Source organism: Phoxinus phoxinus (assembly GCF_949152265.1).
Source record: "Phoxinus phoxinus genome assembly, chromosome: 4".
Taxonomy (NCBI): Eukaryota; Metazoa; Chordata; class Actinopteri; order Cypriniformes; family Leuciscidae; genus Phoxinus; species Phoxinus phoxinus.
The window spans coordinates 38,309,430-38,336,703 of record NC_136879.1 but is presented as its reverse complement, the minus strand read 5'-3'; the positions used below and the strand labels follow the sequence as shown (position 1 = coordinate 38,336,703).

General features: G+C 39.8%; 1 protein-coding gene across 1 annotated transcript; it reads left to right on the top strand.

The window, feature by feature from the left end:
• The first annotated feature begins 6 nt into the window (after window positions 1-6).
• Window positions 7-26,537, top strand: nox4 (NADPH oxidase 4). Its single transcript, XM_079610003.1, has 16 exons — window positions 7-97; window positions 1,019-1,103; window positions 2,690-2,787; window positions 14,027-14,054; window positions 16,225-16,297; window positions 16,619-16,699; window positions 18,522-18,699; window positions 18,819-18,986; window positions 19,852-19,914; window positions 20,562-20,622; window positions 22,001-22,079; window positions 23,685-23,804; window positions 24,593-24,701; window positions 24,963-25,031; window positions 25,674-25,774; window positions 25,864-26,537. The coding sequence occupies exons 1-16, from the start codon at window positions 56-58 to the stop codon at window positions 25,982-25,984; spliced, it is 1,476 nt and encodes a 491-aa protein (XP_079466129.1). The 5' UTR covers window positions 7-55; the 3' UTR covers window positions 25,985-26,537.
• Window positions 26,538-27,274: the final 737 nt, after the last annotated feature.

Below are 27,274 nucleotides of genomic sequence, written 5' to 3'. Positions count from 1 at the left end.
CAGTCGAGCGTCGGCCTCTGTCCTGAACCTGAACTGTAGTCTGGTGCTGCTGCCGATGTGCAGATTGCTGCTCACCTTCCTGCGAGGGTCCCAGCGGGTGAGACACACACACACATCATGTTGCTCTCGTAAACACAGCATGCACGAAACATTCAACTATCTACTGTACAAACGCATGTCTGAGATCTTACTGTGAATGGTTCACCCAATGTGTGTTTCATTCATTTATAATGCTTTCCTCAGGTGAAAACGACAGACTTGTTGAGACCCTGTGACCCTGGACCACAAAACCAGTCACAGGGGTCAAGTTTTTGAAATCGAGATTTATACATCATCTGAAAGATGAATAAATAAGCTTTCTATTGATGTATGGTTTGTTAGGATAGGACAATATTTGGTCGAGATACAACTATTAGAAAATCTGGAATCTGAGGGTGCAAAAAAAATCTAAACATTGAGAAAATCTCCTTTAAAGTTGTGCATTTATGTTCACGATTGTGCTGCATTCACTCACAAATATACATGTTTTATATATTTACGGTAGGAAATGTACTAAATATCTTCATGGAACATGATCTTTACTTAATATCCTAAAGATTTCTGGCATAAAAGAAAAATGGATAATTTTGACCCATACAATGTATTGTTGGCTATTGCCACAGATATACTCGTGTGACTCGTGACTGGTTTTGTGATTCAGGGTCACACATGTCAATCATTTAGTGCACTTAAACTCGCCCCTTCCTCACCTTAGACTGCATGCTTGTATTCAGATCTGCCTCCGTCCAATCAACAACAAATGGATAGAAGTTAAATTTTTTTTTTTTAAATGCCGATAATGTTTCTCTCTGATCACTTCTTTCATCACATCGCCACTTTCTAAAGCATCTTTACACAGTTGAGTTAAGGCTGCTCTGTGCTGGCTTTAAATCCTGCATAGAGATGCAATAAAATCACACAAATCCTGCTCTAAAATAGCCACTCTGATGACGAGTGTTGTCTGGACTCTTCCTCTCAGGTGACCAGTAGACGTGTGCGCCGGCTGCTGGATAAGAGTAAGACGTTTCATGTGGCGTGTGGAGTCACTATATGCGTCTTCTCAGGTGAGAGACATTTAGGAAGTATTGTTTTTATACTCACCATCTGTAAACGAGTGGTTTTTCTCATTCTTTATCGTTCTTAACTCGATTATGCTGCTGGCAATGCATCATGGGATTGTAGTTCTTTCCCTCACTAAAGCTGTTAAGTTCGGTCTTGTAACTTTGTCCGATTTTCAAATACTATTTTGCTTCAAATCAAAGTTTGCAATGTTATGAATCACCTCGTAGCTGATTGGCTTATAACGCTTTAATGAAGACTAAAAAAAAATCCTTATAGAGAAATAAATGGAAAAAAGGGGACGGGCACTAATGCACTCTTTTGACAATATACAGCGGACCCTTTTGTCTGTGAACTTTCGATAATGCTTTATGTTCCAAAATATGCTTTACTTGCTTTAAATGAGAACTGCCCAACAGAACAAGATATGCTGCAAAATATCTAGTGTACTTGCTATAAAGTGTCTGAAGAACAAGATTTGACACATTGACCCCTTCAAACTTTGTGAAATCCTGTGAGTTCTTCCTCAGACGTGTCGTTGTAGCGGCCTGGAAACTTTATGTTTTGTTTGTCAGATGCAGCTCGTCATTTTGCTGAAGACTGTGTCACTTTAGTACATTATAAACCAGTGTCCATGAACCGAGCAAACTGACTCCAGAACAATGCAGACACAGCAGATTCAAGGGGGAGGAAAACAGATTATTTAGGTTGAGTCACTAGTCTGTCTGAAAACGCTCTTGTGTGTGTGTGTGTGTGTGTTGCTGTCTGAGAGTTTGACTTGGTAAATGACTCTGTTGTCTAATGTTACAGTGGCAGACTAGAAGGTTTTAGCGGCTGACAGGTGTGTGTGCGCGCGTGCCTGTGTGTGTGTGTGTGTGTGTGCGCGTGCCTGTGTGTGTGTGTGTGTGTGTGTGTGTGTGTGTGTGTGTCTGTCTGCAAGGCAAGTTTATTTAAATAGCACACTTCATACACTATGGCAATTCAAAGTGCTTTATACAGAAAGGAATTAAAATAATCACAAAATAAAAGCAAGGAAAATTAAAAAAAGTTATAAAAGGAAGTAAAAGAAATGTATGATACAGTTATAAAATTAATTTAAAGAGTAAAAAGATAATACATAGATACACTTCTCATCTGGCAAAACACCGGTGTATCATATTTTCCACACTTCCCAGTTTTACTCTGAGATTTTCCCATGCTGATCACACTGTGTCTGTGCTGTTCTTTCAGCGCACTTAAGAAGTCTATTGGACGTCTCCGACGGACCCGATGTTTCCGTGTGTGTGTGTGTGTGTGTGAGAACACAGGAACATCCCGAGGGATTCCCAGCCTGTTCTATCTTGTGTCTGAAACCCCCCTCCCATTTCCTGTCTCATTGCATTGTGGTCTTGTTCTAATTACAGAGCTCTGAGGCATCCAGTTAACATGACAACTACAACACACACACACACACACACACACACACACACACACAAAGAGAGCCGCTGAATAGACAAATGTCTTCCACACATGCTTGACGTATGCTGTCATTCCTAGTGTGTTTGTGTGAGTCTCTGATGTGGTGTGTGTGTGTGTGTGTTTATGTCTGCAGTGGTCCATGTGTGCGCTCACCTCGTGAACATGGTCAGTTTCTCTGTGAGATACTCAGAGGATTTCCCTGCGCTCAATGTCGCTCAGTATCGAGGACAGGTAACCACTACAACATTACAGCTATGAGAGTCTTAAATGCACTTTACACGGTCGGAAATTAATAATGCTTCAGAAAAATGTGCACTGATAAATAATGTTTTGGAGAGAAGTCTCTTCTGCTCACGAAGCCTGGCTTTATGTGATCAAAAATACAATAAAAACAGTAATATTGTGAAATATTATTATGATTTCAAATAAGTGTTTTCTGTTTGAATATATGTTCAAATGTGATTTATTCATTACTCCAGACTTCAGTGTCACATGATCCTTCAGAAATCAGTATAATATGATGATTTGATTGTTAAAAAAGCATTTATGATTATTATTGTTTTGGGAAAATTCAGTATTTCTATGTTTAATTTGTATTTCTATGTTTCATTTGTTTTTACTGCTGTTGATCTCATCAAATCATGTATTTCTCTGAGTGTCTTAACAGCTGACGGAAGACAGGAAAGAACAAACACAATAAAACAGATGGGCAGGGGGAGATTGTAACACCTGGGCCCGAGAAAGGTTTTAGCCAGGAGAATACAGGGGTCATTCAGTAATAAAGTGAAGCCCCATACCCTCATCAGGAGGGGAACAGGAGGGTAATTAAGTCATAAATGGAAGCTTTTTGACTTCCCGGGGACAAAGAATAATTTGACCTGCCTAAGGGGGGTAGAAGCCAACTCAAACCAGCTAGATCTGGGTTTATCAGTACGGAAAGTTACGGAAACTGGGGAGGAGGAGTAAACTGTATAAAAGCTATGCCTTTTATGGGTCTGTGAGGTTCTGTCTTCCGGTCGCTAGGTAGCTGTGGTGGCCTGACCAGACCTCTCTTAGAGAATAAACCTTTTCTCTATAAAACAATTTGCCTCTGAAAGTTTTCTTTACCTGTTGATGCTGTTAATTAATATTGTATTAAGGGAATTGCCATAACAAATGGTGTCAGAAGTGGGATTCCGTGAGGAAAATTCTTCTCCTGGTCCTGAGACGGATTTGACGGAGTGAATCGCCCCGGTACCAGGTACTGGTCTCATACCTCGACGGTTTGAGAGAGAGAGCTCAACAGGTTACGAGAGAGAGAGCCAACTCCTGATTTCAGGGCCAGAGAAGAAATCCTCACCGGGATCAGAACGAATCCGTGGCAAATAACAACAGAAAAGCATCTCCGGGTAAGAAACGGCAAATTGTTTTATTTTTATTCTATTTGACTTTTATTGTTGGGTGTAGAATTGATATAGGCTGACTGTGGGTGAACCATATTGGCTGAGACTGTCTCTTTGGTGCGAGCAGAGTTTTTAAGCGGAAAATTGACATGAGGAAGTCAGGTCAATTTTCTGAAAACTAGCTTGTAGGTGGACGGAAGAGCCACAGCTGATTAAGTAAGTGAACGGAAGAGTCACAACTGAATACAGAGCATATTTGCTAAAACCTGTCTGATTTTGGGTTAAAAGATCAGGTCTGTTGAAGACGTTCGGCAGATTAGTAAGAGGCGCGTCAAAAGTAAAAATCCAAGAGAGGAGATTCAGCCAAAGATGGGGTCATCTAACAGTAGGCTAGATCATTTTTACACGCCTATTTTCTGTCAAATGAGAAATAATTACGGGGGTAAATGTATGGTAGACATACAAAAGTTGATCAAATATCACGATTTCCCTGAGGCGGGGACTTTAAGTAAGATTAGACTTAATGTGGTAAAAGAATCAATAGAAGGGAACAATGAAAAACAGAATGGATGTGTGTGTGTTCGACATGTGTGTAAAGAATGTGAACAAACTATAAAGTGTTGGTTAGAAGAAGCTGAAAGACGAGAACGAAAGCAAATACAGAAAGAACTGGCATGTAATGATATGAATGAAGTGAAAGATGTTATGTGTGTGAAAACAGTTCCAATGGAACAGAATACTACTAATGAACCGAATGTATGTGTCTTTCCACATGTGACCGAGGTTGCAACGGCTCCGCCGCCGGCATATAACAATCACTATCCAGTGGCAGAACTGACGGCCCTTAAGCTGGATCTCGATCTGGACCGCTCTCCACCATTCCTAAGACCAACGCAAGAACTGGAACAGAACAGAGCACAAATCGCACAACGAATGGCAGCCCAAGAAGAACAACTCGTTGAAGCAAGAGCACAAATTGCATTAACAGCTCAAAGAGCCGTGCAGGCAGAGACAGATGCAAGAGCAGCGCGAGCGGGGGCGGAAGCTGCAGAGCGAGTGGCAGAAAAACTAACAGCACAGCTTCGAGCACAACTACCCACACCTCCAGTACAGCAGGGGGAGGCAGACTTTTCAGCACTGGCCGGAACAAGCGGCGAAGAAGAGAACACAGAGCAGGAAGTTTTCGGAGATGGGTATGAAACAGGTCCAGACACTCCGAATAATGAAAGACCGGGACAAAGTGGACAAATACTGACAAGATCAAGAAAAGGTCAGTTTTACAGCGCCAAAAGTAATGTAACGGCTCCAATGGTCGAAGTTGCTGGCTCGGACGGGCCAATGCTGGTTTTCAGAGCCTGGACAATGTCTGATATGAAGGATGTTATGGTGCATTTACCAAACCCGCAGGACGCTGGCGAAAGATTTGCAAATGAACTGTTATCAATGTGCCGGGAATTCAGCCCGACCACACAAGAACTGAGACGGCTGCTCGCTGTGAAAATGGGCGCTCCGAACTGGGGCAAGGTGGCCGGTAATCTGGCGAACACAAACCTGAGACGGATACACGTAGACTGGGACCATGTAAGCAACGCTCCGTATAAGAAAGAAGTGGAAAATTTCACCAACGCCATCAGCACAGCTTTTCCTGCGCGTGTGGACACCGAAAAAATCACGTGCTGCACCCAGGGGAAAGATGAGCTGGTAAGCAACTATTATTACAGACTTTTTGAAACATTTGCAAAACACAGCGGTTTAACAGAGCCAGAGGACAGGGGAACGAAAGCTAGCACGTGGGAGAGTCATTTGATGGGCTACTTTCTGCAAGGACTGAGACCCGAAGTTAAGCGAGGGACAAAATCAAGTTATGTGGAATGGAAGAACGGACGTTTGGCTTCAGCACTACAGCACGCAATACACGCTGAAGATGAGCTTGAGGAAAAGAAGGACAAGAAAAAACCCCTCACAATGGTAGTTGTGCAACATGAACCTAACAAACCTGCGTTTTCCAATTCAAACTCTGAGAATCAAAGAAGGCCAAAAGGAAAAGCTGCGGGAGGGAAGTGGAACTGTTATGTCTGCTCCACAAATGCACACGCGCTCCGAGACTGTACAAAATGCAGAGTGTGCAAGAAAGACGGACACTGGAGAAATGCGTGTCCCTACGTGAAGTCAGATTGAACCGAGAGGTCAGGAGAGCGGGAAGGAAAGAGTCCAGCTCTGGGAAGTCAGTCTCTGACTACAGCAAAGGAAAGTGAAATTATATTTACTAACACACACACACACCACGCACACACAAACACATACACTGATTTACTCTCTGCTACCTGCAATGAAAAATCTGCTTGCAAATCTTTATGTGTGACTGATGAACGTTTGAGCAATGTCATGAGTGATAAGCATGTAAAATTGCACAAAAGCACAGGTTTTTCTGAAATGCCAATTTATCCGTTATTAGTTGATGGGGTAGCGATCGATTTTCTTGTTGATTCGGGAGCTTGTCATTCCACATTACGACCATGTGATTTACCATGTGTACCAAAATTAACCGATGAAATGAACGAAAGTACTTCGGCCTCGGGCCATTTGATTTCTGACCGGTTTACAGAGCCGTTGAAGTGCGAGACAGAAGGCGGACTGTTTTTAAACCACGCGTTTGTTTGGTCGCGTAACTGTCCCGCACCTCTGCTGGCTCGTGACTTAATGTGTAAACTAAATTTGACCCTCGATGCTAATCCCTACGGAATTAGCATCGGGGAAACACCACAAATGACATGTGCTACATGTGAGCCAAAATGGGCATACGAGTGGCAGATAACAGATGTTGATTGGGCAGAGAAGATTTTGAAATTGGCCAAAGCTCGAACAAGCCCAATCAACACAGAGTTTATGACGCATGATAAAATGCATTGTACATCACATGTCGTAACGGAGCGAGATTCAGACTTTGAAAAGATGTGGTTTAATTCTGTAGATAATGAAAGTGTGAAATTTGACACAATTTTCTGGAAAGAAAATGTTTGTGCGCTTTCTGCGGTGTTGAATGAGAACCAGAAAGCCTGTTATCTTATGACAGAGAACACTGCGTGTCACTTATCTGTGTCCAAAGCCATAGACCAGCAATGGAGAGGTGTAGGGCTTTTTGTAAAAGAATGTTTACTAGCCACAGACTGGGTGAAAATTGACTCACACACAGCTGAGAGTGAAAGTGTGGGGGCATTTAAATCAAATTGTGACTTCAATGTGGGGGTTGTGAGAAGTGTGACTGCTATTGGAAAGAATGTGACAACACAGGAGAAAGGGGATATTTCTGCTTCAGAAATTGATATTTCTTTGGCACAAATATCACCAAATTTGTGGGCGAAACATAAATATGACGTGGGGCTTATTAGAGGATGCGAGCCAGTCGTAATCATCCCAAAATCTGATTACAGACCGTGCCAGGCACAATATCCCCTAAAACGTGAGGCATTAGAGGGCATAAAACCAGTGTTTGATTCTTTGTTGAAAGCGGGAATAATTAGACCTTGTAACGATTCACCGGTCCGTACTCCAATTTTTCCTGTAAAAAAAATAAGAGATAAAAATCATCCAACGGAGTGGCGTTTTGTGCAGGACCTGAAAATGGTAAATTCATCTGTCATTGCCAGAGCACCACGAGTGCCAAATCCTTATACTATTTTGTCCCAAATTCCGCAAAATGCAAAATATTTCACTGTGGTGGACTTGGCAAATGCTTTCTTTAGCGTCCCGGTGGATGAGAATAGCCAGTTTTGGTTTGCTTTCGATTTTAATGGCAAGGGTTACACTTTTACAAGACTATGTCAGGGCTACACTGAAAGCCCTACGATTTTCAACATGGCAATTAAGAAAAGCATTGAGAATCTGACTTTGACAGCTGGAACCGCATTACTTTTTTACGTCGATGACATTTTGATCTGTTCGGCTGATAGATCTGTTTGTGTATTAGACAGTTTGACCCTACTGAAGCATCTTGAAAAAGAGGGACACAAGGTGAGTCTTTCAAAACTGCAGTTTGTGAAAGAAGAAGTGACATTCCTGGGGCATGTTATCAAATACAGCAGCAAAACACTGTCTCAGAAAAGGGTGCAGGCCATAAAAGAGGTGCCAAAACCTGTAACAAAAAAACAAATGCTGTCATTCTTAGGAATGTGTGCTTACTGTCGTACGTTCATTCCTAATTATGCCATTTTAGAACAGCCTTTAAGAAGCCTTACAACAGGAAAAATGCTGAGGTCATGTGACAGGCTTGTTTGGACAAGTGAAGCTGAGACAGCATTTGATAACATGAAAGCACAGTTGGCTATGGCTCCTTCGTTGGGCCTTCCGGTCGTAGACCGTCCATTTGTACAGATGGTTGATGAAAAGAATGGTTTTATGACTTCTGTTCTCTTGCAGACTCATGGTGACAGATTGCGACCTGTGGCCTATTTTTCAACAAAACTCGATCCTGTTGCAGCGGGCCTGCCACACTGTCTCAGAGCAGTGGCAGCGGCTGAACTGGCTGTAATGGCCTCAAGAGAGTTTGTAGGCTACTCTGATCTAACTTTAAAGGTCCCACATGCCGTCTCCATGATTTTGCAAGAGCAGCGAACGTCACATTTGTCTACAGCTCGCTGGCTAAGATACCATACGATTCTCCTAGATATGCCAAATATCACAGTAAAACGATGCACAACTCTGAATCCTGCCTCTCTCCTGCCAACGCAAGAAGATGGGGAGGAGCATCACTGTTGTCTGTCAGCACTTGAACAGGTGTGCACACCGCGTCCAGATTTATTGGACGTTCCGCTTGATAATTGTGACAATATCCTGTTTGTGGATGGATCTGCATCAAAAGATCCACAAACAGGAAAGAATAAAGTGGGCTATGCTATAACGACTGAATTTGAAACTGTGAAATCCGACAAATTACCATCACATTATTCTGCGCAGGCAGCTGAATTAGTCGCTTTGACTGAAGCATGTAAACTAATGACTGATAAATGTGTGACGATTTACACAGACTCGCGTTATGCTTATGGAGTTACGCATGACTTCGGAATTTTATGGAGACACAGAAAATTTTTGAAATCAGATGGACGGCCGATACTAAACGCGTCTCTGGTATCGGACCTGCTCGAAGCAATCCTGTTGCCAGACAGGATTGCAATTTGCAAATGCGCTGCGCATACTAATAATAAAGATTCTGTTTCTACAGGAAATGCCAGAGCTGATATGGCTGCGAAAGCAGCGGCAGCAGATCAGACCAAAGATGACAGCAAAAGCGCCACTTGCGCACAAGTTGACATTAACCTTAACGTTTCTCCTTCTCTACAGAGCATGCAGTCTTTTTCCACAGGAGCTGAGAAAAACCACTGGAAGGCGTCAGGCTGCAGCCTTGTAGATAGCGTGTGGACATCAGTCGATGGAACGCCCTGTTTACCCAAACATTTCTTTCAACATTATGCTAAATTGATACACGGGTTGGACCATGTATCAAAAAGCGGGATGATCACACAAATGAAAACACTGTGGTTTACCAAAGGGTTCACAATATACGCTGAGAATTTTTGCAAAAGATGTGTTATTTGCACCACGTATAATGTTGCACGGGGTATTAAAACACCACTGGCAAGTCAGCCAGCCCCAGAGGGGCCATTCGAATATTTAATGATTGATTTCATTGAATTGACCCCCTGTGGAAAACAGAAGTACTGCCTGGTGATGGTGGACATGTGGTCCAAATGGGTCGAGGCTTTCCCCACCTCGAAACAAGATGCAGCAGCAGTAGCAAAGGCTCTGCTAACCGAGATTGTTCCGAGATGGGGAATTCCAAGAAAAATCAGTTCTGACAACGGAACACATTTTGTCAATGAGACAATAAAGCAGGTCGGTCAGTTTTTAGGAATTAATATGAGAACACACTGTGCTTATCACGCCGCCAGCGGAGGCGCTATTGAGCGTGAGAACCAGACAGTAAAGAACAAATTGGCAAAATGTTGTGAAGAAACTGGACTTTCATGGGTTAAAGCGCTCCCGACCGTGCTAATGTACATGAGAATGAGAAAAAGAGTCAAAACAAATTTAAGCCCATTCGAAATTCTCTTTGGTAGACCACCATTCATGGGAATAGAAGGGGGGAAACGCAGGCTTCCATCAACTGATGTGTGTGAAAATGAAATGTTAAATTACTGCAAAGAAATGTCCTGTCTGTTATCCAATATTTCTGTGCAGGTGAAAGCTACCCAGGGGAAGGCTGCTGAAACGTTTTTGCATAAAATCAAGCCGGGGGACTTCGTGGTGATCCGTGACCTGAGGAGAAAAAAACTGGAGGGCGAAGCGGTGGCGAGGACCGTATCAAGTACTGCTGATAACGCACACGGCGGTGAAAATCGGAGAGAGAGCTACGTGGGTTCACGCCAATCACTGCAGGAAGGTTCCGCCCATATCGGAAGAGCAACAGCAGGAGGAACCTCAGCAGCAACAAGTTCAACAATAAGCCCGAGATCGAACCCAAACACCAAGTGCAAGTGCAAAAATCACTCAGGAGGAGTGGTAAGGCCGGTGTGCAGGGTAAAGCCAGTTGTATAGCCACAACCAGAGACATTGATCACTGCAAAGAGCTGTAATAACTAGACAGGATGGATCGTTCGAAACCATGGCACACATTCAGATTGCCAGGAATGTGCGGACCTTGTAAAACTACATTCATTTTGACTTTGATATCAGTGACTATTTGTTTGATCATTTTATGTTTCAATGAGGACTTGAAAGTATGGTCTGCGGAAAGACACACCAACGGGACTGAAACGGCCGTGCTGAACAGCACCATCAGACAACGTGATAAAAGAGACACATTCACAGAAGTGGAGCCGGTGGAAGGACTGGAGGGAAGCACCATCACGATAGAAGAAGGATCAAGTGTAACTTTCAAGTGCAACCCATTTCAAAAGAACTGTCACGAGTGCGATGGACATACTGAAGAGTACGCACATTTCTACTTCTGCGAGAGCCCATGTAAGTGGACAGACGTAAAGGCATACGCTTATCACCACAAGTCGGAATACGATAACAGATTTCTGGTGCGGGATGAAGACGAAATGGGCAACAACAGATACGGGATGAGAGTGGAATTGAGACATGCAACTCGTGCTGACCAAGGCAGATACTACTGCGCCCTGGACTTGGCTGGGACTGACTGGTATGAAACAATAGACATTATGGTAGTCGAGGCAACCAAACCACGAACAGCAACGACGGCGACACCTTTTTTGTCACCTGAGGCCAAACAGGCTACTGAAGAGGAACTGGCCTGGATGGGAAATGGAGACACAAGCAAAGGTCAGATAAATCCTGAAGTGCAGAAAGCCATGATGAAATGCCAGGGAAACAAAGCTTGTGCGCTGGCAATATTGCAGAAAGAGGAACTGGAAATCAAAACGAGCTGCTGGATGTGCCTACAAATGTCTCATGCCTGGAAAGCTGTCCCCCTGATGGCAGAAAAAGTCAAAGAAACTAAGTGTCTAATTCCTCAACAAATGACTGATGTGCTAAAAACTGTTGTGGATCTGGAGGAAGGAAGGACACCGACGAAACAGCCTGCTGACGACTGTGAGCACATACAGCAGTACAACAACACTGAGATAGTAATTCCACCTTTGAGGGTAATGTATGCCCAGGGTGATGTTTGCGTATGTTTCAACAGACCGAGACTGTTAAAAACTGGGTGGTCTGACTGCAGAGTCAAAATAAACGTACATGACAGAGCTATGAACAATTGTACAGCGACCATCAACAACACAGCAATTAATTTCACGTGCCCATTCCACAAACCGAACGAAAGTTCACCAGCGGCAGTGTGGGTGTGTGGTGACAGGGCGTATCACCGTTTGCCTAAAAAAGACTGGTCAGGTTGCTGTTATCCAGCTTTGATGAACGTGGGAACTTCTGTGTATTTGCCAAGTAGCATAGGTAAGAGGGAGAGACGGGATGTTACAATTTTGCCAGGGGTTTTGCCAAAGTATTACGCAGGGTACACACTTACGGATCCATGGACAACACCAGGAGCAAATATAGGTTGGTCAATTTTCTTAGGGGTGGGTACAGCGATAACGATTAATAAGATTAATGGGTTAGCATGGACTGTTTTAGCAATAGCCAATAGCACAGAAAACGCTTTAACATTGATAAGTGACGAAATGAGGCAACTGAGGGACGCAGTCATCCAGAACCGTTTAATTCTTGATATGCTTACGGCAGAAAGGGGTGGAGTCTGTAAAATGCTTGGGATATCTTGTTGTTTTAACATTCCTGATTACAGTGATAATATAACCAACATAATTGAACACATGAGAGAGGCCGTAAAGGAACCTGAAAGGGCCAACAACCAATGGGCGGGGTGGATTATGTCCTTTTGGGGAGATTGGATGCACTGGATAATTCAGACTGTTCTGCCAATTGTAGTAATAGGAATTCTGATTATATTATGCTTGCCATGCATTATAAGATGCATTTCAAGCTCAGTACAGAGATCAGTCAGGGCTGGGACGTCCATTCAAGCAGTGAAACTGACTGTTTATCCAAAAGCTGATGAAGAACAATGTGACGATTATGAGAGTGATGACATTTACACAGAAATGTGATAAACTGTTTTTGTTTTGCCTTTCTAGAACATAAAAAGAGGGATTTCTATGTTTTAGCTTTTATTTTCTTTCATAGCTTGAAATTATTGCTTATTGCTTATTAGCTTTATTAATATTCTTTTTGATTATTTTATTATCTTCTTTCTGAAAAGTTTCAAGTAGAATGATCAGATATACAAAAATCAGAATGAAGAGTATAACTGTGATGAAAAGATTTGAAACAATTATAATCATTTTTGGGACGTTGTGGGTTTGTTTTACATTGAATTAATTGTTTGATTTTTGACATTTGAAATGTTTACCTGACTTTTGATTTTGAAAATGTAGCCATTTACAGGATTGACAAGTTTTAACTGAATAGTTTGTAATTACCCTTTAATAGTATAATCATGCATTAATTAGAAAACAAGCGTGAATTTTCAAGAAATAATTTATCAGAGAATGATAAAAAGCGGGAATTGTTTTGGGAAAATTCAGTATTTCTATGTTTAATTTGTATTTCTATGTTTCATTTGTTTTTACTGCTGTTGATCTCATCAAATCATGTATTTCTCTGAGTGTCTTAACAGCTGACGGAAGACAGGAAAGAACAAACACAATAAAACAGATGGGCAGGGGGAGATTGTAACACCTGGGCCCGAGAAAGGTTTTAGCCAGGAGAATACAGGGGTCATTCAGTAATAAAGTGAAGCCCCATACCCTCATCAGGAGGGGAACAGGAGGGTAATTAAGTCATAAATGGAAGCTTTTTGACTTCCCGGGGACAAAGAATAATTTGACCTGCCTAAGGGGGGTAGAAGCCAACTCAAACCAGCTAGATCTGGGTTTATCAGTACGGAAAGTTACGGAAACTGGGGAGGAGGAGTAAACTGTATAAAAGCTATGCCTTTTATGGGTCTGTGAGGTTCTGTCTTCCGGTCGCTAGGTAGCTGTGGTGGCCTGACCAGACCTCTCTTAGAGAATAAACCTTTTCTCTATAAAACAATTTGCCTCTGAAAGTTTTCTTTACCTGTTGATGCTGTTAATTAATATTGTATTAAGGGAATTGCCATAACAATTATCAATGATGAAAACAGTTTTGCTGCTTCATATTTTTGTGTCCGTTGTTAACTGTGATCACTACTATTCAAAAGTTTGAGGTCAGTAAGATTTAAAAAATAAATAAATTAATACTTTTATTCAGCAAGGATGCATTAAATTGATCTAAAGTGTCAGTAAAGACATTCATAATGTTACAAAAGATTACATTTCAAATAAATGCTGCTCCTTTAATCTTATTCTTCAAAGAATCCAGATTTTTTATCTCCGTTTCCACAAAAATATGAAGCAGCAGCACAACTGTTTGATTTTTTAATAGCGTTCAGATATTTATGGCTCACAGTTTGATCTAGTTTTGTATAGTTAGTTTTGCGGTTTGATTTGTGTTGTGTGTTTTTATCTCTTCAGGATCCCAGACTCCTCATCATCAGCACAGGTGCCTCACATTTCTCAATCTCCCTGCTTTACTTGCACATTAATATAGTGACACCGAAATGATGACGTTTAATGTAGAATGATTATTTGAAATGTATGTGTGGACACATTCTTCTAACTTTGTTAACTTGGTCTCCTTTTAATTTTTTGGGGTTAATGTGAGATTGTCAGCAGACGTTCTTAAATTTCTCTCTGACTGAATATTTTTAGTTGTCTGAAATATTCATTTAATGTCTAAACGTTCACTGTAAAAAAAAAATTTGGTTTAACTTAAAAAAGCAAGTTACCTTGTTGCCTTCATTTTGAGTTCGTTGTAATTAAAAATTTGAGTTAATACAATGAAGAAGAATGGTTTAATAAACAGAAACTCAAAATAGAATGTTATCTTCACACATTAGTTATCGAAGTTGATTTGACAAAAGATAAAAAGTTGTGATAACAAATCATGAAAATATTTTTTTAGTCTGTTACTTATTTTTTTTATATGCTACTATATTTTTGTTCATTTTTTTGTGTGCTTTTGTACATTTTTATTATTACTATTTAAAGCTACACTGTGTAACTTTTTTAGTTTATTCTTAGCTAAAAACACTTAGTTCTTTCAAAAATATATGTGCTCATTAATGTATATTTACTTCGTTCAAGTAATAAAGTATTCTCGTGAGTGTATAATATGCCATTGAATATACATACGGGTGAGGGGTTCGAATGTCGGTCGCCATGTTGCCCCTCCATCTTGAAAGTACATTAGCCAAAGAGGGACATCCCCGTTAATTCAAGCTTTGCCTTTCGCGTCTCCGCAATTCACTGACACCGGCCCTGTTTTTATTTTTTCCTTTCCCTCGCACCTCCGTCACATCAGCTGATCTCTGCTCACGGAGAAAATGATATAGCCTACAATGTAAACTTTGCCTTACGCTAGTGATGTCGTACAATATACAGAATAACGATAGCACTGATAAAAGTTACTAAGATTAGCTTGCATTCGTCTGGGAACCTGATAGCTGATGTTAGCAAATGAACTGGTAAAAAAATAACGAAAACATAAAACTATTATTCATTTTACATAGATGTCATAACCTATATGTTAACTGACAAATTAAGTTACGGCAAATTATAATAGTTTTCTAAAGTAACCTCATCACTTGAAGGAAAACTCATGGACGAGGTCGAACTGGAAGCCATGTTAATCTTGGACTACATTGGCCACCGTAGGAGTTAAAACTAAATCGGAATTGAGAGGAACAGAAACTAATATTCACTGGATGGCCATATACCTTTTCACCGCTAGATGGGGGTAAAAATCACACAGTGTAGCTTTAATAATGTTTTATATTAATTTCAGTTTTGATAATTTTAGTGCTTCTATCTAAACGTATTTCAGTTAGTTGCCAAGGCAAGATTTCTAAGTTTCTTTCATGTTGTTTTAAGGTTTAAGTTTTTCTATTTATGTTTATTTTATTTTATATTCAGTTTTATTTTATTTAACTTTTTCAATTAAAAAAAATATTGTTTGTTGTTTTATTCAAAGTTTGATGTAGAGCTGCACGATTCTGGATAAACTGAGAATCACAATTTTTTGACAAAATGTAATTTGCTGCCCATCTTAAAAAAAAAAAAAAAAGTTTAATTCATTGGAATTTAATTATTTTAAAAAATCGGGTTGAATGAATGATTCAATGACACTCATAAATACTTCACTTGTTTCATTACTGGATTAATCAGCATTTTTGAACAAATCTCTTAAATGAACGATTCAATAACAAATATATATTTTTTAACCGTCACTTGTCGCCACCTACTGGTGTAACGATGTAATAGATACAATAGTTATTTGAAGCGCCACATTATTTTCAAAATTGTATTAACTCTATTTGATCGCTTTCGTAGACATCAGTGTTTATATCCCAACTGTAAACTTTAATCCCAGTACTTCTGTGATCATTTGAATGATTAATTTTAAATTATGATACTTGAAAGACTGTTCGAGAAGCTGTTCAATATTGTAAGCTGTTCGAATGTCCGCTGTCAAAAGGTTTAATAGACGCACAGCCGAATCGTTGTCATTTAGGAATAAAATCACGTGGGTGTTTGAATCGAGATCTTTTAACGATTAATCGTGCAGCTCTAGCATGATTTATGTTTTATTAATATAATAACTCTCCTCTTAGTTCCTGGAGTTACTGGTGTGCTGTTGGTGCTGGTGTTGTTTCTGATGTTCACAGCGTCGTCTTACTCGATTAGGTGAGAACCTGTAAACCTTTAAGAGTTATTTGACCTAACTCTGACCCTATTCTCCTCTCCCTAGACAGACATCACACACACACACACAAACACACACACACACACTGGACTATAATGACAGAGACCATTACCTGGAGGGGTCCGTCCCCTCTGATTGCTCTGGCTTGTCCTCCCCATTGTCCGGCTGTAATGGAGTTGCTTTAGTTCACTATAGGACACTTCAGGAGCGCCTCGTTCAACCGAAGAGACCTGGACACAGTACTAGACGCTCTTTTATCTCGCTCTCCTTTTTATGTGAGTGCAATTGTTTGTTTTCCTCAGAGTCTCAAGCTACGAGATATTCTGGTACACTCACAACCTCTTCATCGTGTTCTACATCATTCTGATGGTCCACGTAGTGGGGTGAGTTAATAAATGCTTTTCCTTCACACACACATACAAACAAGATAATTTTTTGTTATATAAATATTTAAGATTCAAATATTTATGCAAGGTTATAATTTGTGCATCAGCATTTATTAAAGTGGACCTAATATGTCCTTTATCAAAGTCTTGGTTTTGTTTCTGGCTCTACTAGAACAGGTCTTCATGCTCAAAAACACATTATTTTCCCATATTCTCTATTGTTGCAGCTCCTCTCTTCCCAGTCTGTCAGTAACGCTCTGTTTAGTTCCTGTCTCTGTGAAGCCCCTCCTTCTGAAAGCACACTGTGCTCTGATTGGTCGGCTGGATCAGTGTGTTGTGATTGGTTAAGCGCTTCGAGTGTGTTTGGGAAATGTCCCGCCCCTTATCATAACCGCCAGTTTCAACACACTACCAGAGCCCGTCTACGGAGAGCCTGTTCACTCCCTATTAAATCCTATTGTACCGAATCTTTGGTTGTAGTTCCACCAGAGTTCCACTGGGGGCGATCGCCCCGGAGTGCAAAATGAATGGGAGTCTATGGGGCTAGACGGCTAAATTTGTCTCTTTCAGCCGATTGCCGTTGAGAAATCTCAGATTTGATTGTAGGTTTGGCAAGTTCAACATGGGTTATAGGTCGAAAATTGAATGAACGAGTACTTATGTCCTTTCGATTTCTTACAGGTTGAGTTGTTGTTGCCCATAACACGCTAGCATTCTGCTAATGAACGCTGATTGGTCAGTGAAGGACTGGTTACGACCAGAGATACCGCTTGATGGCATCATGGCATCCGAAGCGGGACCAGAATGTATTCTAGCAGAAACTCTTCTAGCACGTGTGTTTACCTGTGTCGGCTGTGTTGTGTGTTTCCCTGTGTCCGCTGTGTTGTGTGTTTCCCTGTGTCCGCTGTGTTGTCGATGACTCGAGAGAAAAGAAAGTGCAGAGCGCGAAAGCACCAAAGTGACTGAAGGATTGCCGTAAAGCAGTATCTCGGGTCGCACGATGTGTATGACGTCATTTACATTTTGAAAGACTTTTTAAAGCAAATAAGTGACTCTGAAAAATCTAACACCCAGCAATAAGCAATTTCTTTGCATCTCCTTTCGAATACAACATTCAAATTACTAGACAAAAAATTATATCTTGAGAAAAGTGGATTTTGAGAGCTCCATAGACCACCATTCATTCTGCACTCGTCCTGTGAGCGCCCTCATATGGAATCAGAGTGAAACTGCAACCAGTCAGAAGCCGGAAGTGTAGCGAGAGTGAACCTTCTCCCCTTATTAGACATTCTCTGACACTACTAACTAACTCAACAGGCCCCGCCCCTTTGTGACGTGTTCGTTCCCAGAAGAAAGGCGTTTCAGGAGTTCAGAAACAGACACACTGATATAGAGAATAACTCCTGCTTCTCTAGAGAGAGACTTTGTAACTTTGCAGAGATGTTTCATGCGCAAACAGCAACATTACACACTACAGAAAGATGAACAGATAATAGGACCTAAAACTAAAATAATAAGACCCCTTTAAATATGCACTAAAAATATTATGCAAGTGCTGCACGGATGGTGTGCTATTTCTAATTGTATACTTGATGCATACTTTTTGTGCTATTACATCCCTTGCATTATAGAAGAAAAGTTTGAATCTTTTTTTTTTTTTTTTACAAATTTGCAAATGTCAAATCTAAAATATTAGGTCAAAAGTAAATTTTTTATGCATTTTTTAACTAAAGTTCTTTCAGTGAATGGAGGTATGCAAATTGGGTTGTTTTTTCCTGTACTCTCTGTGTGATGTGATTGGAGCCTCTCTGTCCAATAGGGGAGCTTTAAAGTATCAGTCAAACGTGGAGGCCCACCCTCCTGGCTGCACACACAGCAATCTCAGTTCAGGCTCACGGACCAATCACAGAGCAGCAGGGGAGAAGGGGGAGGAGTTATCGGGTGGACCACAGATGGTTTGTCAAGAAGAGGCCCGTTTCCAACCACATTTCCCTCAGGTCCGTCTGGCTGATTAAGAGTAAATTATTGCATCTGGGCATGTTATTTATATTATATCTTTGTGTACATCAGTATGTGAATGATTATGAGTCGTTGAGTGTGTGTGTGTGTGTTTTAGACGTGGTTGTGGGTCTCGGCTCCTCTCTGCCTGTACTGTGCCGAGCGGTTGTATCGTTTCATAAGAAGCAGCGCTGCTCCTGTTACCATAGTTTCTGTCGTTAGCCATCCCTGTGATGTCATAGAATTGCGCATGCTGAAGAGAGGCTTTAAGCCCCGCCCTGGACAGGTAAGCCCCGCCTCCACACGGTTACATTCGAATTTTACCAAGAATTTACAACTTTTAAAGAGGAAATTCCTCTTCTTTAAAAATTTTTTTTAAACGACTATACTGTTCAAAAGTTTCGGGTCAGTAAAGAAATAAAAAATTAAAGAAATTTTATCATTAATCAAAAGAGACAGTAAAGACCTTTATAATGTTACAAATAAATGCTGTTCTTTTAAACATTCTATGCATCAAAGAATCCAATATGAATCAGCGCAACTGTGTCCTATGGAAGCTTGTTTCTGCCACAGAATAAAACATTTTTAAAGATAATTGTGACTTCTTATCTCACGATTCAGACTTTTTTTCTCACAATTGGTGAGTTTACATCATGCAATTCTTACTTTTTATCTCAGAATTGTGTTATAAAGTCAGAATTACGAGATTATTTCTCACAATTGCAAGTGTATATCACACAGTTCTGACTTTATAGCACACATTTGTGAATTGTGAGATAAAAAGTCGCAATTATCGTTTAAAATGTTTTATTCTATGGTGGAAACAAGCTTCCATAGTTTTCAACACTGATAATAATCATAAATGTTTCTTGAACATCACATCATCACATTATACTAATTTCTGAAGGATCATGTGACACTGAAGACTGGAGGAATGATGCTGAAAATTCAGCTTTTGATCACAGGAATAAATTATACTTTACAATATATTGTAACAGAAAACACTTATTTTAAACTGTAATAATATTTCAGGTTTTACTGCAATTTTGGTCAAATAAATGCAGCTTTGGTGACCATTTAAAAAACATAAAAAATATTGTTGATGTGCTTTTTCTGTATTTCTTCTGTGTGTGTGATTCATGTGTCTCCAGTACATCCTGCTGAACTGTCCGAGTGTGTCGTCATTTGAAAACCATCCCTTCACTCTCACCACAGTACGTCTCATTAAGTGTGTGTTACTGCGTTCAAGTCGTCAGCGTTGCATGAGATAAATGCACATAAACACAATATCATAATTACCAGTGATAAACTCAAATAAATGAAAGAATCATGGCTAATTTACATTGGTCATAATCACATTTTAATTGCATGTTGACATTTTATAAGTGAATGATAAATGTTTGCATAAAGATTTATTCTGACTGATATAATTTTAATGCACATTGCATCATAGTTATGATGATTTCCAAAAGCATAAGCAGGGCAGCGTGTGAACATGAACATCGTTCACTAACGGCTGAGGGTGTTTCCGATGGTGTAATGCTGAAGATTGTTATAATATCATCTTGCTCTCTCTTTGAAACGAAGCATTGCATCATGGCCCGGGGAAAGGTTATATGCATTGAAAAACATATGTTCATTTTTGAAACATTTTTGAAACATCCTCTCCATTCATATCATACACACTTACACAGTTTGCGTTCTCTGCCAAGTACTTTTTACTAAAACTTTTTTTGCCCTCTCACACACTTTGCTTTGAGTTTTCCTTCCCCCAGGGGTCTTTAATGCATGACTGTACCTGATCCTCAGTGTGTGTGTGTGTGTGTGTGTGTGTGTGTGTGTGTTTGACTGTGTTCCTCAGTGTCCGACAGGGACGAATCAAACATTTGGCATTCATCTCAGAGTGCTGGGAGACTGGACCTGTGAGTACACACACACACACACACACACACACACAGACACATACACATACAAACTCACACACACACACACACTCTCACACACACTCTCTCTCTCTCACACACACACACTCTCACGCACAGACAGACACATACATACACACACACACACACACACACACATACTCACAGACACACACACAAACTCAAATACACATACAAACTCACACACACACTCTCTCTCTCACACACTCACACTCTCACACACAGACACATACAAACTCACTCACACACACCCACACACACACTCACACTCTCACACACAGACAGACACACACACACCCACACACACACACTCACACTCTCACACACAGACAGACACACACACACCCACACACACACACACACACACACACTTACTCACTCACACAACGACACACATCCATAATAAATAAAAGACCATGTGATCTGTATTATCTAGTTCAAAGGTTTCTGTCAAAATGTGTGAGTTTGGGATTAAAACACACTCTTGCACACACATTTTTCTTGGCTCAGTCTTAGTGCCAGACTCTTTCCATTATGTCATACTTGAGAGATACTAGTTCCTGGAAGGAAAACACACTGTAACAAAAGAAATACCACATACCCCATGCAAACACACATGCTTAACGGGCGATAGAACAGGAGAAAAATAACTCTGCCGTGTCTAGAGTCAAAATATCACGGAGATTTGAGCCAGAAACCAACTTCTTAGCAATGACCTAGCAACTACATAGCAACATGCTATAAACAACATGGCGTAGCACAAAATACCATATAAAATGCCTGCATAGAAATGGCTTAAAAAACACACAGAAAAACACACGTTTTAACAACAACTAGAACACAAACACCATAGCAACCACAGCAACAAACTAACAACCACATAGCAACGCACTAACAACCACCCAGAACCCCTTGGCAACTTCATAGCAACGTGCTAAAAACACTTAGAACACCTTAGCAACCACATAATGCATTAACATCCACCTAGAACCCTTAGCAACCACATAGCAACACACTAACAACCACCCAGAACCCCTTGGCAACTTCATAGCAACGTACTAAAAACCACTTGGAACACCTTGACAACCACATAATGTGTTAACACCCACCTAGAACCCTTAGCGACTTAATAGCAACAAACTAAAACACTTAGAAACCACATAGCAATGTGCTAACAACCACCCTGAACCCCTTAGCAACGAACATAGCAATGTGCTAATACACTTAGAACCCCTTAGCAACCACATAGCAACATACTAGCAACCACCCAGAACACCGCTCACATTTTCTAAAAATCTAGTTGACATAATTTTTAGTACATCCGTATATTGATTTACTTTTTGTCTGTAAATTTCAGCGAGATTTTCTCTGCTGCTGCTTCAACAGTCGCACAGCTCAGAGATCCTTCCCATGATGCAACAGAGGCGATATCCCACGTAAGTCTGCTGCGTCGTGGGAAAAGTTTCAGTGGCGTTCAGGAAGGTCATGACCCCTGAGTATACAACTCTGTAAACTGGGAGGTGAACTGTCAGGACCGTCTGACGTGTCATTTCCTGGGAAAACAACAGTTTTGCAGCTTTCTGTAGGCGGGGTGTCAGGTGACAGGCTTTGACAAGATTCATCGTCCAATCAGAATCAATGACATCCTCTCCGCTCATTAAAATTTTTTTTTTTTTTTTTTTTTTGCAATAATGCAGCCGTTCTCTGCGTGTGTGTGTGTGCAGTGGGAAATTACTGCACATCCTCTTCCTGTGTGTATTTGTGTTTGTGTGCTTGTTTTGTTTTTGTGTGTGTGTGTGTGTGTGTGTGTGTGTGTGTGTGTGTGTGTGTGTGTGTGTGTGTGTGTGTGTGTGTGTGTGTGTGTGTGTGTGTGTGTGCATTTAGTTTTCTGCTGTGTGCAAGCTTCCCTCCTACTCTGGTTTTATCAGTGGAAAACCTTCAGTGGCTGTTGCAGTATTTTCTTACGGACGGGATGATTGACAGATTGGTTTTGAATAGCATACTACTTGTACTAATATTTAAGTATGCATACTGTGCATAGAATGCTAATTCTCTCCATGGAATGCACAAAACTTTCAGAGTTCTGAACAAGAATGCAATAACATTAATAGAACATTTGTTCGAACTTGTTTCTGGTCTTGAAAAATATTCATTGTTTTCTGAAACATTTTAGTTAGATGTTCGTCTAGAGTTTTTTATTTTATTTTATTTTTTATGTTGCTATTTGTTTCAGAGAACATTAAAAAAAATTTGTTTGCAAGATGATAAAATGGAATATTTCCTTAACATTCTCACAACCAAGAGATTACCTTTTTTTGCACATTCAGAAATAATGTTTTCATAACTTAATGGGAGACAAACGTTCTTGGAACATAATTTAGATAAATTTGAAACCAGTCACGAGTCGCACGGGTATATCTGTGGCAATAGCCAACAATACATTGTATGGGTCAAAATGATTGATTTTTCTTTTATGCCAAAAAGCATTAGGATATTAAGTAAAGATCATGTCCAATGAAGATATTTTGTAAATTTCCTACCGTATATATATATATATGAAACATGTATTTTTGTGAGTGAATGCAGCACAATCGTGAACATAAATGCACAACTTTAAAGGAGATTTTCTCAATGTTTCGATTCTTTTGCACCCTCAGATTCCAGATTTTCTAATAGTTGTATCTCGACCAAATATTGTCATATCCTAATAAACCATACATCAATGGAAAGCTTATTTATTCAGCTTTCATATGATGTATACATCTCAATTAAAAAAAAAAAAAAAACCCATGTGACTGGTTTTGTGGTCCAGGGTTACATATGTGTAGTATGCAGAAATTAGACGGCAAGTATTCCATTAGTTATGTTTGAAATGGAATTCTAGCTTATTGCATATTGCAGTAATATTCCATGCATCAGAGCATTCACATACTATGCACTGTATGCGTACTGTGAAAAAAAAGTAGCACAAATAGTATGGAAGTGTGTTATTATTTCATCTCTCATCTCACTGGTGATTGTGCTCTCTCGTCCCGCCCCAGGGTGCACGTGGATGGTCCGTTCGGCAGTCCGTCAGAGGAGGTGTTTAGTTACGAGGCCAGCGTGTGTGTGGCGGGGGGGATCGGAGTCACGCCGTTCGCCTGTGTTCTACAAGCTCTCTTGTGAGTGGTCAGACAACCTGTCAATCACGCTAACTGTGACATCAGATCGTTCTTAAACACTGTGGCTGTGTTCTAAACGGAACACTACACACTGCATTCCTGGAGCTCGAATGCCGGAAACAACGGCAAGGTCATGTGATCAAATCCCAGGGAAAGCATGACTTTATAACATGTATACTTTGAATGCAGTGTCACTTTGGATAAACGCATCTGACAAATGCATACATGTTAAATACAGTCAACATTTGAAGTGGATCAAAACCTTTCATCAAAGTTATACTTGAATTTTGAATAATACCGTTCTTGTCTTAGGACAACTTTGATGAACTTTTTAGATCTGCTAAAATTTTGGACTACTGTATATTAAAAAAAAGGTACACTTTTCAAACAGTAGTACTGTATGCTGCATTGTTGCCACACCATGTCTAAATTAAGTGCTGTTTATCATCACATAAATACTTGATTTTGCATTCATGCAAATTCTAATGCAATTTTAAACCAAAATGCCTCAAATTTGTGTGTCTAATCAAATGATGTAGAGATGTAAAAAATAAACACTGTATATAGAAACTCGAAGTGGAATACATTGCATTGTGGGATGGATCATCCCAGCATCCAAGCATACAGAAAAGACTGCACTTCACACATGAAACATAGTTAGTATGGTAGTATGCCATTCAGTGTATACTAATGTAAAAACTCCCATGTGTTCAGACTTTTAACGCATGAATGCATGAAAATCCACAGTAAAGTGTGTGTAAATGTGTTTGTGTGTGTGTGTATTGCAGTGATGACTGGCGTCAGTATAAGTTGAGGAGGATGTACTTCGTCTGGGTCTGCAGGGACCTTCAGTCCTTCTATTGGTTTGCGGATCTACTGTGTGGCCTTCATGAGAGGGTAACACACACACACACACACATGCAGTGGCTTAAAAACACACTTTTGGACACTTAAAAATGTGTGAATGTCATTGTAAAATAATATCCAAAATATATATAATGTATGCAGTATGCATGAAAGGCTATACTGCCCCCTACTGGCTGATGATATGCATATGTTAATGTGTCGTGTGCGCTGATATTCTGTAACTTCAGTAGTCCTACATATTTACACTATTGAAAAATCCTCTTTAATATCCTTCTGTCTGTGTGTCTGCAGCTGTGGCGGGACAATCGTCCAGACTTTCTGAATGTCCAGCTCTACCTCAGTAACACTCGGGGACTACAGGTGTGCACTTTATGATCATTTATTATTAGCTATTTACTAATATGTGACCCTGCATCACAAAACCAGTCACGAGTCGCACGGGTATATTTGTGGCAATAGCCAACTATACACTGTAATGGGTCAAAATTATCAATTTTTCTTTCTTTTATGCCAAAAATCATTAGGATATTAAGTAAAGATCATGTTCCATGAAGATATTTTGTACATTTCCTACCGTAAATATATAAAACATGTATTTTTCTGAGTGAACACAGCACAATCGTGAACATAAATGCACAACTTTAAAGGAGATTTTCTCAATGTTTTGATTTTTTTGCACCCTCAGATTCCAGATTTTCTAATAGTTGTATCTCGACCAAATATTGTCATATCCTAACAAACCATACATCAATGGAAAGCTCATTTATTCAGCTTTCATATGATGTATACATCTCAATTTAAAAAAATTAACCATGTGACTGATTGTGTGCTCCAGGGTCACATATTACCTTAAATTATGCAGTTTTGTAGATGCAAGCTCTTCTCATTATTTAAATTTTTTTTGTCAAATATTATTTTATATTATCCACAGCTTCGTTATCAGTTGCATTTCTTCTCCTTCTATTATTATATTGAAGTTTTTCCTCATTGTGTGTTTTGAAGAGCATCGGTGAGGAACGTTACCGTTTCTTGAGCTCCAGGCTTCGGATTGGTCGACCAAATTGGAAGCTCCTTTTCCAGGAAATAGGGAGAGCCAATCAGCTGTGAGTATGATTAATGCAGCTTGAAATATTGTAGTTATGCTTTTAATGATTGCAATAATGAAAACCGATTGTGTGTGTTTGTCCTGCAGTAAAAGAGTGGGGGTTTTCTGCTGTGGACCCAAAGGGATCTCCAAAGCATTACACACTCTGTGCAATTCAAACACACACTCAGGAACTGCCTTCGAGTACAACAAAGAGTCCTTCAGCTGAGGGAGCGCACACTGACCGATCGATTAATGCCAAAAACCCCTGAGGAATGAGGACAAATGCAGATTCATCTTCCAATCCTCGGACAACTATCCTGAGAGCCGGTAAACCGTGTAGCAAGAGGGATAATGTGCAGAGTTGCTCTTATTCAAGAATATTTGTGATTCTGCATGTGGAGTTTGTCTCAAAACTCGTCTTCACATATAAAACGGGTTAAAAACTACTAGTTCACCCAAAGATGGACGATCTGACATCATTTACTCACCCTCATGTCATTTCACACGTTTTATTGGCTTTTATTTGGGTGTATTTTATACTTTTACAAACACAAACTCGCACATAAACCAAAAAAGTATACATTCTCATTCATTTTAAATATTTATTTTGTATTTTGTACGGCACAATAGTTTTTTGCCATTTGTATTGTTGTTCATATTTTATTATTAAGACTTTATTTGCTCATGAAAGTGTCCCAAATGAACTGCATTATTCATTTAATCACTTATTTGTCTTTTTTAAATATTATTTTGTATGCATATTAAATATAAAGATACAGTACGTTAAGTGTCACAGTGACTGTTGAAGCTGCAGTAATATCATTGGCTGACTAGAGGTCAGGGACGAGACCGACGTCAGGGTATACTGTACACTGTTTATTAATTGCCATGTAAAGCCATTATGCAACAATATGCATTTCGAAAATGGTAATCTGACCTCACTATTGTGCATTTGCAATCGTCTCGGAAATTATTATTAGTATTTTTTTGGTTTGTTTTTTTACAATTGGATTTAAATTGCAAAACAATAATTTTTTGTTTTGTAATTTAAATCCAATTGTAAAAAAAAAAAAAACTAAGTAGATTTGTGGAAGAAATTGCTTCGGGGTTTGTTCATCGCACTGGAAAGGAAAAGTCAAGTGAAGCGCATTGCATTGTGGGATGCACTAGTTTAATCAGTATATTCTGGCTTTATAAGGCACATTTTGACTAATGTAGGTGTGTACACTACAATTGAACATTTGGGGGTTAAGATGTGTTTTTGACAGAAGTCTCTTCTTCTCAACAATGCTGCATTTATTTGATCAAAAACAGTGAAATATAATTACAATTTAAAATAACTGTATTTAAATATATTTTAAAATGTAACCGAATAGAAAGTTCAAAAGAAGAACAGCATTAATTCGAATTTTTGCAACATTATAAATATATTTTCTGTCACTTTTGATCAATTTAAAGTATTATTTCTTCTTTTGAACAGTACTGCACATCATGCGAGATTAGTAGAGGTCTCGTA